General features: G+C 40.4%; 3 protein-coding genes across 11 annotated transcripts; 2 read left to right on the forward strand and 1 right to left on the reverse strand.

Moving 5' to 3' along the window:
* Nucleotides 1-693: 693 nt before the first annotated feature.
* Nucleotides 694-3,003, forward strand: LOC124329326. 3 transcript variants are annotated; one of them, XM_046788364.1, is made up of 5 exons: nt 702-1,056; nt 1,311-1,464; nt 1,728-1,974; nt 2,036-2,305; nt 2,388-3,003. In XM_046788364.1, the coding sequence occupies exons 2-5, from the start codon at nt 1,458-1,460 to the stop codon at nt 2,638-2,640; spliced, it is 777 nt and encodes a 258-aa protein (XP_046644320.1). In that variant the 5' UTR covers nt 702-1,056; nt 1,311-1,457; the 3' UTR covers nt 2,641-3,003. The 3 variants fall into 3 exon arrangements, with proteins under 3 accessions (XP_046644319.1, XP_046644318.1, XP_046644320.1); XM_046788363.1 differs by having other exon boundaries at nt 694-1,056; nt 1,314-1,974; XM_046788362.1 differs by having other exon boundaries at nt 698-1,056; nt 1,311-1,974.
* Nucleotides 3,004-3,204: 201 nt separating this feature from the next.
* On the reverse strand, nt 3,205-4,916 carry LOC124329364 (probable serine hydrolase). Of its 3 annotated transcripts, none has more exons than XM_046788424.1 (4): nt 4,807-4,916; nt 4,553-4,715; nt 4,231-4,461; nt 3,205-4,168 (listed from the first exon to the last, which is right to left on the reverse strand). In XM_046788424.1, the coding sequence occupies exons 3-4, from the start codon at nt 4,445-4,447 to the stop codon at nt 3,339-3,341; spliced, it is 1,047 nt and encodes a 348-aa protein (XP_046644380.1). In that variant the 5' UTR covers nt 4,448-4,461; nt 4,553-4,715; nt 4,807-4,916; the 3' UTR covers nt 3,205-3,338. The 3 variants fall into 3 exon arrangements, with proteins under 3 accessions (XP_046644380.1, XP_046644379.1, XP_046644378.1); XM_046788423.1 differs by having other exon boundaries at nt 3,208-4,168; nt 4,231-4,457; nt 4,532-4,715; nt 4,807-4,915; XM_046788422.1 differs by having other exon boundaries at nt 3,210-4,168; nt 4,532-4,715; nt 4,807-4,914.
* Nucleotides 4,917-5,851: 935 nt separating this feature from the next.
* On the forward strand, nt 5,852-12,012 carry LOC124329363. Of its 5 annotated transcripts, none has more exons than XR_006916759.1 (8): nt 5,852-6,189; nt 8,093-8,409; nt 8,499-8,688; nt 8,955-9,199; nt 9,305-9,458; nt 9,533-9,667; nt 9,735-11,636; nt 11,695-12,012. XR_006916759.1 is itself a non-coding variant. In XM_046788421.1 (7 exons), the coding sequence occupies exons 2-7, from the start codon at nt 8,156-8,158 to the stop codon at nt 11,409-11,411; spliced, it is 2,655 nt and encodes an 884-aa protein (XP_046644377.1). In that variant the 5' UTR covers nt 5,852-6,189; nt 8,093-8,155; the 3' UTR covers nt 11,412-12,012. The 5 variants fall into 5 exon arrangements, 1 of the variants encoding a protein (XP_046644377.1); XR_006916756.1 differs by having other exon boundaries at nt 11,698-12,012; XR_006916758.1 differs by having other exon boundaries at nt 9,735-11,589.
* The last annotated feature ends 1,875 nt before the right edge of the window (nt 12,013-13,887 follow it).

Below are 13,887 nucleotides of genomic sequence, written 5' to 3' on the forward strand. Positions count from 1 at the left end.
CTCTTCAGTCAATTTGAGCACTTCTCTTATTAGAGACTAGAGCACGATATTTTTTTTTTTTTTTTGTTTATGACCTTCAGTGCTCTGGTTTGGTGGATATAATTATTATTTTAAAAATACAGAAGAGAAATGAAGGACTATAGAATTTTTCTCAGGTTCTCATAACAACTTTGTTTATCTAAACTCGCCCTTGAGAGAACTTCTTTCAGTGATGGTAAACATAAACAATGAATAATAATTTACAAGCGAAAGATATATTCGGTTTTTTAATCTGAAAAGGCTATGAAAACTGAACGAAAACTTAATACCGATTTTCTTTTTCATTATTAAGGGGAGGACTGAAAGCCTGACAATGATTTTTTTACAAGAAAAGTCAAGAAATTTCGATTTTTTTGCTTACATATACGTCACAATTACGGTTACGTCTTTTTCCCTGCTTTTTCCAATTAACAGATCATCTGTCATTCTGTCTTCAACCATCAACAGAGTCAGTACTCAGTACAAAATCAGGGAGAAAATTCTTGGCATGTGCAACCTATTTACAACTGCTAAGTGTAAAAGTTAAATAACTAAAGAATTAAAAAATTAAATGCAATAAAAAAGTGTTGAAATAACCCAATAATATTTTTATGTAATTTTTATAATGTCCTATTTCGACGGTTTGGCAATCAAGAAATTTCACATCCGGTTCGAGACAGCCAATCAGATGGCCCCTCGAAATATCAAGGTCGTAAGGAAACCCGTAGGACAAACGATATTTTATTCGGCCTTGAGACGCACGTGAGGAAGGTTGTCTTAGGTCGTCGTTGATAATTGTATTGTTTTTGTTATCAATTTAATTTGCGATTTCGGTTTTGATCGTTTATTCTACCATGTCGTTAGCCATATTTGTTTCTCCTAAACTAGTCCGTATTCTTGATCCCAACTCTAATCCCATCGATGTATGGGTGGTTGAATTTCCATTTTGGTTGGCTAAATATCTCTGTGAACAAAAGGCCCAAAATGAAAGGGACCAGCAAGTAAATGAAGATTGCTCTTCTGAATATCATTCCTCAGGTTTGTTAAGACATTCATTCCTTTAATCTATATTAATAAGTGTTCAAACAGTGATTTCTTAAAACACAATTCCTATATTGAGATTTAACCTGATTATTCATTGATTGTGTTTTACACATTAGTGAAAATTAATGAAAACAGGAAGGAAAGTTGTTGAGTTGAGAAGCCCTTTAAATTAATTAGTCAGTTAGTACGGTTTGAGTTATTTTCTTTCCTGCATGTGGTCTCATGTTCTGTTCACTTTTGTTTTACAGCAGATTGTATTCCAGATGCAAATGAGGAAAACTTTGAATATCAGTCCGTTCCTGATGTTGTGCAGCATGAACCATTTCAAAATTGTCATTTTGAATTAGAAAAAGACACCCTTGCCATGAGCCCTGTGAACTACGTCTACAATCTGAATGCTGGGTATGTCATGCAGTCTCCTCACATGGCTTTGTTTCAACAAGATACTGCAATGTGTGTGCATGCAAACTTGGCACCATCAAACAGCTACTGCACAAAGAGCTTGCCATTTCATCCCCAGACAACACACCTTAATGAACACCAACAATGGCCAGTACCACAAATCCCCGAAACAAGCTATGAAATCTACCCTGAAAGTTTGCCCTTTAACCAACCGGAAAGCTATGATCCTCATTCATATTTTCCTGATACACCATTTCTTCCAGTTGGCATTCATGGAGGAGATGAATTTCAAGGTTTCCCTCTGAATTTCGAAAATGACTCTATGCCTGAAAATTTCATGATGTACACCGCAGAAAACGGCTCATTTTTAATTGAAAATAAGCTTTCGGAAATCTCTGCATTTGCTTACAAAAACTTGCCGGATTGGGGATTCTCGCACCCTTTAGGACATGTGCTAAAGAACAAACGAGGATTGTTCGGATGTTTCACTCTTCACTCTGGAAACGCTTGGTAAGTTGGTATGAAGTATAATTTACTGTTTCTTAATAATTTCAAGTCTTTACTTTTCAAGTTATGTAAAATTTACGCCCTACTCAATCAAATTCTCGAGCAATCAACGTGGAGTCGCATATGTGATTGACGAAGCTGGTGTCCGTACTTGTTGGGAATCCTTCAAGTCATTCGAGGAACTGATCTCGGAAAGAGATGATAAGTGGGAAAAGATTGATCAGCCTCAAGTAATCCTGCAGAGACCTTGCGGCTGTGGGGCTTCGTCGTGCTTCCATCACATGTCATCCAAAGAAATATGGAATTCCAAGTCTGAAGAAGGAGAAAACATCCGGTAAATTTTCGAATACATTAAAAATAATCGTACAAGTTATGGCTCTTTATCGATGACATGTCTCTTTCTAATAATTATGCAGCATCGAGAGAAACGGCCTGAGATTCTATTCTGAAACAAGCGAGTTAAAGAGTCTGAATCTCGATTTGGAAACATATCACCTGAGTTCAACCCTCCGACACGTCGGCGAGCAAGATGGTCATATCTACGTCAAAAGCTGGCATTATCGATTCAACCAGAGCGTCCTTTTCAACGGTAAATCACTTCAAGTGAAGTTTCATACACAGACGGCTCGTTTAGATAGTAATGGAAAATTGTCACTGAGCGACCATTAAGTCGAGGGAAGGAGGGGGTTGACGTTTGCATTACTCGAAGTAGACTGATAGCAAAATTCTCTTGTTAAAACTCTTTTTGGATTGATTTTCTAAAGTATCACTGTATAAATCACTATTTATTCCCCCGTCGTACCTAAGCGTTCCTTATTCCTCTTGGTGATTCATTGAGGCTGCATTTTCTGCAATATTCTGCCAGGCAGTTTATGAATCCCCATTCGAAAGCGTGATATATTGAAGATTTTCAGTTTGATGATCTAGTTAAAATGTTTGACCTTGCACGTATTCAACGTTGCTCAAAATTAATTCTCTGTGATAATAACATGTTATCGACTTTCAATATATAAACGACAATTCAAAAATAAATTGTTGTTTTTGTTTTGGTTTTTTATTTTATTTTGAAGCCGCTGTATTTTTCTAAATTATAAGAAAATGAAAATCATACCTTGTGACGTATATAATAAGATATTACAGGTCGCCGATCAAATTCATTGTGATGACATTTGCTAAAGTCTCGTTTGTGTTATTACTGCCATATTGCTAAGCATATTTTATAGATTGTAAATTGCAGCAATCCAATTTCTACTACTTCTCGTTTAGATTAGCACCTTTTATTGAGTCTCCAATTCTTTTACGCATACACTGTTCGATTCTATGAAAATTAGGCGGGTGCACGACAAACATAATGAATTCTCTCCGCACTACGATTTAAAAAATTCGGAAATAAGGCTAGCGATGCGTTCCGGATGGGCCAGATGAGTGTGATGTTTCCCTTCTATTTCAACGTACCGAACACTTTTAGAATTTTTCTTAAGGGCTTCTATGTGCTCTATTTGATCCTCGATACTTTCGAAATAAGGACCTTCAATGAATTTTATAATTAATACATCAGCGGTTACTTTTTCTGCGAGAATCACTTGATCTTGTTTTGGGCAGAACGACAAGGGGGCGGCATGCAAGCGCCGGTCTCTACTAAACACATAGCCTCCGTTCACTTTCTTGAGACCGCGTTTCAACATAACTTCACAAGCTTTCCTGTTAAGGGATCCAAATGAACCATTGATGCTCTTTTCTATTGCTGTCTCGTACGTAATAGGTTTTTCAGGGCCTTGCATGATTGCATTTTCGTATTTCAAAAGCTTGCCGACGGTTTTTCTTAATCTCAAATTCATTGTTTCCGCCCTAGTAGTTGTAACTCTCACAATATCAACATTGACCAGTTTAACTACCTTCTCAGGAAAGACGCCGGCGTATAACATAGCCATGCAGCCTCCCAAGCTATGTCCAATGAATGAAAATGTGTCCCATTTCAATTGTTGTGATATTCTCTCAATAGCTAAAAGGCAATCCATGAAGTGATACATAATATCTCTTGGAAAATGATCACTAAGTCCATGACCCGGGATATCAACAGCGACTACTCTCAAATTGTCTGGAAGCATTGGAATCAAATTATCAAATGTGCCGGCATTATCCAACCATCCGTGTAATGCGAAAACGGGTTTCCCATTAGATGGACCCCAGATTTTAGCTGCGTGCGAATAAGAAAAAAATGTCATTGACAATCTTTGATTGATTCTATCAATATTATACCTGCTACATTTCCATAGGTCATAGGAAATGTCACTTCTTCAAAGGTTTTGGTTGGAACATCAGACTTATTAGTGGACTCGACCGTCTCGTCGACGTGGTTATTAGCTGGTCCTTGTAGAGGGATGATATTGTTATTGGTTATTTTCGGAGCAGCAGACGACAATCCGTGCGGAATTAAATGCTGCAATCGGAAAACAAGTTTGTCGCAACCATCCATGATTTTATTTCTACCTTGGAATCAACACGAAGAATAGTGGAAATTAAAAGAGATAAATGTATGGATGACAACACTGTCTAGTACCTTTACTGAGTGAAGTCTTACTTGTAAATCACATCCAGATTGATTAGATTGCTCGTAATGTCTGTTGCCATGCACTTCTTTTTTATTCCGCGTTGCTCTGAACTTTCTTGTTGACTGAAAGGCTAAAAAAGAATCCATCTAATTTTGGATGTCTGCCTGCTCATTTGTGTTGTGTAACCGAGATCTATTTTTGAAAACCGCCATTAAGAGAAGTTGAAATCTTATCGGTAGGTGTCTCCATCTCTACAAAATCTACGAAATTCAAAATCACCTACCGTCACCTATCTTCATGCTAGCGGCAAATGATGATAGTGATGAGCAGCTAGCATGATGATAATGGTCAAACAATGATCATGCAATCAATATGATGCGGCCCGAAACTGATAAATGGGGAAATCTGATGAAACTTCTTGCCACATTTTTAAACGCTAAAAACACCGGCAGCCGTTTATTTAACGTTCGCTAAATATTTTAACAAATAAAATTGGAATTGGATTATTGGAAGCGGACGATGAAGGGGTCCAAGAAAAAGTGAAAAAATTATAGTAATTAATTGACACAAATGATAATTTGTAAACTGATTCACCAACTGTCTTTGATTGGCCTAGTTGATGGGTTGCGAAGAAAAATTTTTTAAAACCAACGGGCCAACTATCGGAAAGAAGCAATCAGATAAAAAGGAAAAGCGCGGAAGAAGATCCTATGAGTGATGAATAATTGAATATATAGTGCGCAATATCCCTCTCCAGTCTCCACACACTAAAATTTATATCTATTTCTATCTAGGAATGAATATCCATTCTTCCTTCCAACTCACGTATATAATATTCGAAAAATATACATATATATTTTATATTTTTATTTCTATTAAGCAATTGGATAGCTATCAAATATATAGACATGTAGTCTTCCATACATGTCATCTTATCTATTTTAAATAAACCTAACTATAGAAAATATACATATATAGCATGATTCAAAGTACGGCAGTCATCTTTCTGTTTATCAAACAGTCATTCTTTGGCTCATTGCTTTCCTTAGGCCTCAGTTTCCGTTTTCTCGTAATGTAATGCCCCATCTTTTCAGAAATTTTCTAAATAGCTTGACAATGAGTTTGATCAAGCACTTTCACAAGCTTTCGTCATCGTCCACAAAATAGCGGTGGAACTGCTGATTAACTCACCGGAACTGGCGATAGCAATAAAGTCTGCGCAACACACCATCGTTCTTAGCAAATTTAGAGGCTTGCACTTTATCTTAGAGAAATTACCATAAGTTTCCTTTTGTCCAATCTCTCTTTATTGGTTTGCTCGGTCGTGGGAGGAGCTCGAGGTCTACAACTGGTAGATCAGTAGTCTGCAGGCTATGGACAGAGACACGTAGCCCTGATGCTGGTAGTGCTTGTAATCTGAGTCAAGTGAGCTGCGGAGATAGCGAGAGCCACGCCGGACGTATCTCGCTGATAACAAACCAAGGGTTTATTTTTCTTTTCCTTTCTGTTTAACTCCGTGGACGTGTGAACACACGACTCATACTTGAAACGTATGCGCTGGCGGTGAGTCGATCCCTGTGAATAGTGAGTGCCAATAAGTCTACAGACCAAAAATCAACTGATATTAACTATTATTGCACTGACTTTTTAAAATGAAAACAAAAAGGTGAGTGAAGTCAGTTTTCTATTTTGTGCAAGTCAATTAATTTTGACGTTCAGTAGAAATCGTAATTAATTGTAATCAGCAAGCCAGACTACGACTAGATATACTAACTGGTACTTAAAAAATTCAGTGAAAAACATGTGGACGTTATCTTTTGATACAAGACGTTGATGACGGGTTTCCGATCACGCGTGTGTGTTGTTGTCGTCTCGGCTCAGCTGCTACTGTGGGATACATTTCATAGTTTATGTTGATTCACTCCTATGGGTGGGCCATTTAAATAACAACCAACTCGGGAAGTCGTGAACGAAAGAGATTATCCTGGAACTTTGATGCTCTCGCCTGACCTCTTTCCCCCCTCCGGTTCGTCAACATCGTGCAAACAAGAAAACTTTGCCCTTATTCTCACCCGATCGTTATATTTTCTATTGCCAAGGCGTTGATCCACTGCTGTATTGGCTCATTGGGCTATTCTGGTGATTCATCATCATCATCCACCCGGGCCTGTTTAACCTTTGTACTCAACTGGGAGGCTGTTTTGTGCGCCACGCAATATCGTCGAGGTTTCTCGTACGTATTAGAAGATGACATTCAATTCAATAGCCAGTCTCCAAGCAACTTCCGTCCCGATACATTTATGTCAGGAGAAATAAAAACAACCCTTTGATGCTTAAAAACACACAAAACGAGTTATGACGGGCAGTCGCTATTACTCGTCATGAAAAATATCATCTACTTACTTTGAAAGCGGGACAAGCAATATTATTACACAGCCAACAGCCCAAACCGCGGGGCCGCCCTCTTTCATCATCGTCGCAGCTATCCGCGCCGGCAGTATAACGGCTAGCGCATTCCATTTGATCTCCTCCACTGTATATAACAGATCGTGCCGTCACCTACTGCATCCAATGAAAGGCCTTTTTTTTTTACATTGCCTAGAGTCATTTCGTTAGCAAACAGAGCGATCGTATAATCGGGTGGGCTGTGTGTAATGTCAGCAAACAGTTCCAGTTCCCCCCCACCCCTATTCCGGGGCAAGGCGGATGATGATGATGATGAAGCTAGTAACTCAAGATTTGCATCTTTATCCCAACAATGGACTTTATAACAATAGGATCTGAAAGATTCCTATATCTAGATAAGAAAAAGGTTCGTTCCGTTTGTTCAACTTGTTTGCTAAACTTCACTTACGCAGTTGACATGTTGGAATATTTTATTTGCCAACTGTTCCGGACGGTATAATCCTCCTGGAAGAGTTAAGAACTTGCGTATAGATAACTCTTGGTTTTCGCTTTTGGTTTTCTTGATTGCTTTTGAAACTATACCGTCCAAGAAGGGAAGGTGCTGTAATTTGGCCACGGCTCGCGGAGAAGAAGCGTCTGTGCTCTGGATGTCTAATTTGAGACTGGCGAGGCGATCAGGCAGTAAACTTTGCATCCGGCTGGTTGCTGGTTGGTGAAAGAGAACATATCGGCGGGATTTAAGATAACAAATCGCTAGAGAAATTCTCCTCCGGACAGCAGATAGTGAAGGAGCCACTAGCTATTCTCGCCCGTCATTGAAAACAACAAGACATTGCTGTGAACGGTTGAGGACGAATCCTACCGAGGTACGGTAGTACATTCCTCCCGGGAAAAAAATGTCCGCGCCAACTTAGGAACTATAAAACAAAACAAAACAAAAAGAAAAGTTTGAATAACAATTAATAGCAGTTGAATGGCTTCCAGCTGGTCAGAAACGGAACGCAGGCGCGGACTGACAATATGAAGCTGATGACGCGCGTGGGTGAGAGGCCAAGAACCTTTGCAATGTGTTATAAATTCACGGAGCGGAACAAGTTCCGCGAGGAGTCAGATCCCGACAAGCCAACAGACAGATCAAGCTTTGAATTTTGTTTACCTTTCAGAATGTTCGTGATCAACTAAAATTGTACCGCACTGCAAAACCAATTGCCATCCAACGCAGAAAAATGGTCTCAACTCACATTCACAAGTGGGCAGTCCGTTTGGTACTTGCAACGCTGGTGGTCTACCCATTCTCCAACGCCAGCATCCAACCGCTGGACTGGACGGAATTGGCCAACGAGATTGATAACCAGCAATGGTGCGGCAAGAGTAATTATTGCCACTCTCTCTATGAGACAGATGACGAATCAACAACGGAATTATTCTCCATCAAACACGGAAGGACCACAATGAACCCGAGCGAAATGGAAGAAAAACGGTCAGTATATCTTGTCCATTTATAGAATTTGACGATGCTAGAATTCAAGGGCAATAAAGACCCTGACTCTACCACCAAACGAAATTTAGCTTTTTGGAAAGGCCATGCCGTTGCGATGAGGAATGCCATAGATATGGCGACTGTTGTTACGACGCTCCGGCTGCCGACGTCGGCACCAGCATCAGCAACAATAACATCAAAGGCGTGGAGTTCAGCAGAAATTCGTTGGCGTGTTTACCTCTTCGCTTCAAAGATAACGATCACACTCCAGACCAAAAGGTAACACTGCCCAAGCACTTACTCACGAGCTATCACGCGAGCTGGCTTCAAATGTACACAACTTCTGCGACATCATGTCTTGCGCAGCCGGTCTTTCAACAATGTTTTCCTCCCCCCTCGTCATTTATTTATTTTAACTTCAATTTTGAAACCTCTCGTATTCTTTCATCTGACGTTTATTTTTGTATTGTCAACCTTTTCTTTTAAATCTCATCGTATCAAATTTGACTTTAATCTTGTGCAATTTTCTTGTATTTGGTATTAAGTACTACATTTACATGGTCGATAAATGTCCGTCTACTTGGTTCGTCGACGGCGACGACGAATCTCTACCGGCCTTGTGTCAGAAAAAACCAAACCAATCGGACTATACCCATTTGATGGACATCCCCGTATTGTCGCTTGACACCAACCAGACTTACGCCAATGTTTTCTGTGCTCGATGTCACTCGGATGCTGCCCGGCTGGCTCGTTGGAATGTTTCCATCGAATGCAACGAAGATTTCGATCAGTACGCATACAACTAGTACACACTGATTAAAATAATTCTATTATTAATATAGGAAGATGTAGAGTGTGAACTATTTACTAATGACTTGAATTATTTTCAATTCAGGCTTAATATCAGCCGAGCACAAATATTCAGTCAATCCAATTATCAGCCGGGTTTGCGGCAATGGGTTCTTTATAACCCTTCTATTGATACCATTGGCAGCATTCGATGTCACATAGTTATCGATGAATTCCGGATGTTTTCAGATTATCTCAAAGTAGGATCAAATATTCCACTTATCCATAATTTTTATCTCAACGCCAGCATTTCTTTTTTATTGGACAACAATAGACGACAGGCAGCAGGAGATGCTTACCGAGAATAGAAAGTTGTGCTACCAATTGGACAAGTGAGTCCGACAAAATCAAATGTCATGCCTACACTTTTCTTGTTCAAACGGAACTCCCTCTGGGTTTCAGCAGACGGGTAATTTAATCATGCAACAACTAATGTGTTAATTTTGGAAATTTACTGGAATTCTTTGAACGTGTAGCACTTACAGCAGAACGTGTACAAGAATGCCCACTGCGCCAAGTGCAACCATGTCCAGCCTAATGAAACTCTTTGCTATTTTCCGAGGAGTACGGACTTGTTCAGATTAAGAGCTCCTCTTCCAGGCGGCCGAAGACAATATTCGTTTTCAATGTTAATTGATTTTGACTTTGGCGGAAGTGGAGCAGGAGGCGGAAGAAATGAAATTGTGTGTGGGCCCAAGGAAATATTTGACTACTTCCACGATCGATGCCATGCAGTTATTTGCGGTGCAATGTTTGTCAACGAAGGAGGAACTTGCGTACCGAAATCTGAGCTAAAAGTAGATGGACCAACAGCCAGAATTTGGCTCAATTCATCTTGCCAGCGATTGGTTTTAACGGAGAATCTGGATTATATCCAGCTGGAAAACGGTTCGCTAATTCTAAACTCTACTGGCGAAATGCTTCATCGGGAAGATTACGAACCGATTGAAGTCGGACAGAACGTCAGCATTTGCTCGATCCAACCGGACAGCTACTTCAAATACGCCTCAACTGGGCAGCATTACATGTCCGATATTTGTTTAGCTATTAGCGTCGTCTGCCTTGCCTTCCACATAATCGTTCACATGATCCTACCGAAATTACGAAATTTACCCGGTAAGAATTTGCTTTCGCTCTCTTGCGCCCTCTTCATGGCCCAGCTGCTCTTTTTGACGGGCATCGGTCTTCGAGACACCGTCGGCTACCGCCTCTGTGCCACTCTGGGAGTGTTGACTCATTGGTTTTACTTGGCAGCTTTCTTCTGGATGAACGTCATGGGCTTCGACATTTGCCGGACATTCACCGGGTCACTGATCAGACACCGCGGCATGCAAGGCCGTGGCCAGCGCTGCACTTTCATTTTCTATTCTTTGTACGCCTGGGGTTTTCCAACTTTGGTCGTTTCCCTGGGAATCATGTTGGATTTAACCCACTTGATGGACGACTACGCACCCGAATACGGCACCCGCCTTTGCTGGATCTCAAACAAGACTGGACTGGGTTTCTTTTTCATCGTGCCTGTAGCCGTTCTGCTGTTGGAGAACATGATCCTCTTCAGTCTGACCGTATTCTCCATTTTGAAACAGAGGAGAGCCGCTCGGTTCGCAGTCGACAAGAAACAGTCCTACCGAAAGGCCGGCGAGAGCAAGTCGGTGACGGAAAGGCTCCAACTTCCGCCCGGTCCGACGGCCCCAACGGCCCCCATGCGTCACAGTAGCACCGCCAACAGCAAGCAAAAGATTCGCTTCATCCTTTACATCAAACTGGGTCTGATTATGGGAATGGGCTGGATCTTCGGCTTCATAGCGGCTCTAGCCAAAATTCCAGCTCTCTGGTACCCGTTTATCTTCTTCAACGCTTTGCAAGGCGCCTTCATCTTCGTGGCTTTTTGCTGCAAGCGCAAAATCTATTTTATGCTGTACCAATGGGCCACCAATCGACCGCACCCATCTGACTCGTCGTCAAGCAGCCGAACGACGGCTAGTTCCAACAAGCCTAGCACCAGCACTCAGAGGGCCAGCGTTGCCGTTGAACTACCCAGTAATTTGGCAGTCGAATTCGAAAGTCATCCAACCAATCGGTTCGTTCCCATCGTCCAAGGCAGCACACAACCGGTCCGTCAACAGTCCCTTTCTAAGCATCGTCAATACTAAAAAAAAATTCAAAACAAATCAACAAAATTAACCATTGCAAAACGATCCTCCTCTGATGTAACCAACGATCTTATTTGGCTGACGATCTTCTCTCTCTCTGCAAACTCTTTTTTTATCTCTATCTTTCGCTCTCTTGAATGGCGCTGCATGATGATGGACTCCGATGGGGTTCCAAGATGTGAGCATACCTGTCATTCGACCCATCTCAGCATAAAGTCGGAGATGGTATTGGGATATGCAGAAATAATGATTTGATAAAATGTTGTATTCTTAATTTGTTCAGCAGCAGCCTTCCTTAGCGGCCGAACGTCTGCTCCCGCAGGTGGCCGCGGTCGAGATTGCTCGCAATTGGATCAGTTCCGCCTCGCCGGTCAGCCGGGCCAAACGAAATCTGCCTCGAGTTGTCGTCACCAAACATTTCGTCAACGATGACGAATTGCATCCGGATCCGTTCGCCAACGGGCAAAACTCCGTGTGCCATCTCTACGTTCAAAATAACAATCACTCATCATTGTCCAAGTCCTGACTATAGATACTTATTCCGTGTCCATTTCACCTATATAGTATATCGCGCCGCTACATAACCCTCTGTTGTTTTAATTTTAAAAAACAATTTCTACATTTCCCTTTTTTTACGTAATTTAGGTTTGAGGTGTTTGATGTCTGCTACAGGTGGAAATATATATCAGCCCCTGAAATGATGGCGTCCATTGCGATAGCGATCGTTAATTGACATTTGAGAATGCTTTTCAGCATAAATCCAAGAGAAAGAGCCTTTTTTATGATATGTGCTGCGTTATGTTATAATTAAGTTATCATATCATGTACGCAAACTCTGTTTCATAATCTTTTAGTGTATACAAATGTAATCAAAAGACTAATGGCCATTTGATTATTGTACAGCATAAATCAAGAATGTTTGCCAGCAGTGTGGTCGATTTTTGTTTGGAACTACAATAGGCAAGTGCGTAAACAAAAGATGCAATAACACACGGTGGCCTTCAAAACAATTTCAAGGGAGAAGTGTGTGGTCTCTCATGGGGACCATCGGTAGCTCTCGTCTAAGAGGATCCATGCAGCAGCCACTTGTGTAAGCGAATAACAAATTGCATTGTATACACAAAAACTTGTAAGTTAAAATTACTTGGCCCACAGTATAAAATAACAAAAACCTAGATCTTTATTTATAGATTTCAAAGTGAGACAAAGGGAAACTTAAATCCATTTCGGTAGTAATTGAACAAGAAGAATTAAAAAAGAAAAATCTATTTTTCTGCAACATTTACGATTATTATGCGCGCTGCAAGGGACAACTATTGACTGAAATTTGATTATATATCCATTAAAATTAGCCTAATAATTATACGAAGGTGTATTGAAGATCAGAAATAAGATTGCAACGTACAGCACTTCTTGGAAGATCTTACGCTTTGCTAAATAAAAAATTATTCGAAGAAATGAAATCTGTCGATGGAACAGAATATGTGATCCAGCTAGTGATTTTCTTTGTAACAATATTGCCAATGTTGCAGCTACGCGTGTGTTAGATAAATTGTCGTTGTAACACTGAGCTAATTTTATTATTCGTAGCGGTAAACTGGAGACACCCGACAAAAATATAGTAACTGAGACACGGAAATACGAAATCATAAAAGGGTCTTGCAGTAACTTCGCCAGGCAGGCAGGCCAACAGGCAGTCGCCGGTCGCAACTCCATGCCAGTCTGAATTGCTGTTGGTATTATACGATTCTGAAATTTATTTAGTACATTTGTATGCCAAGTTGAAAGATTCATTAACGTCCTTATCACGCGATCAGTCTACACATCAGTGTGTCCTGATTTTGCAACTACAAGTACTTGAAGTTGTTGAAGGATTTAATCAAGATAAGGTAAAAACCTAAGCGATTGTTAAATTATCCGTTTATTTCTCGATTCCCGCTACTTTCGAAAAACTGAACACCAACCCTCAACAGCATTCCCGACTTCTTGTAATCGTAAAACAAGCTAATTGCTTAAGACGTCCTAGTGCCGCCATTAGATAAGATTTATATTTTTGCCGTAAGCAATTGTTTAAAGAAGTGGTAAGAGGAAAATAATTTAAACCGTTATCTTCGTTTTCCAAGTAAGTGTCATTGGAAACGAGGGAGTCTTACTGAAGTCTTATGAACAAAATGCGTAATTATGCGATGATCAATAAAAAATACACACATCGTCTTCTTAGTAGAAACGACACCCAAAGATGAGTAAGCGATACGTGGAACATGATCGCTGTTCTGGCTCCCAATGCACACACTAAAATGCAAGCTAAAATGACTGTTACTAAGCACGTAAGTTAGTAGCCGTGTACCGTATTAGTGACAAGCGATTGACAAGTTGTTAATAACTAGTAAACTCAGTCAGTGCCTGGTCAGTGCACGCCACGCAAAAAAAAATCTATTTATCTAAACTATTCAGTTTTTGTACCATTTATTTAGAT

Source organism: Daphnia pulicaria, chromosome 3 (genome assembly GCF_021234035.1).
Source record: "Daphnia pulicaria isolate SC F1-1A chromosome 3, SC_F0-13Bv2, whole genome shotgun sequence".
Lineage (NCBI taxonomy): Eukaryota > Metazoa > Arthropoda > Branchiopoda > Diplostraca > Daphniidae > Daphnia > Daphnia pulicaria.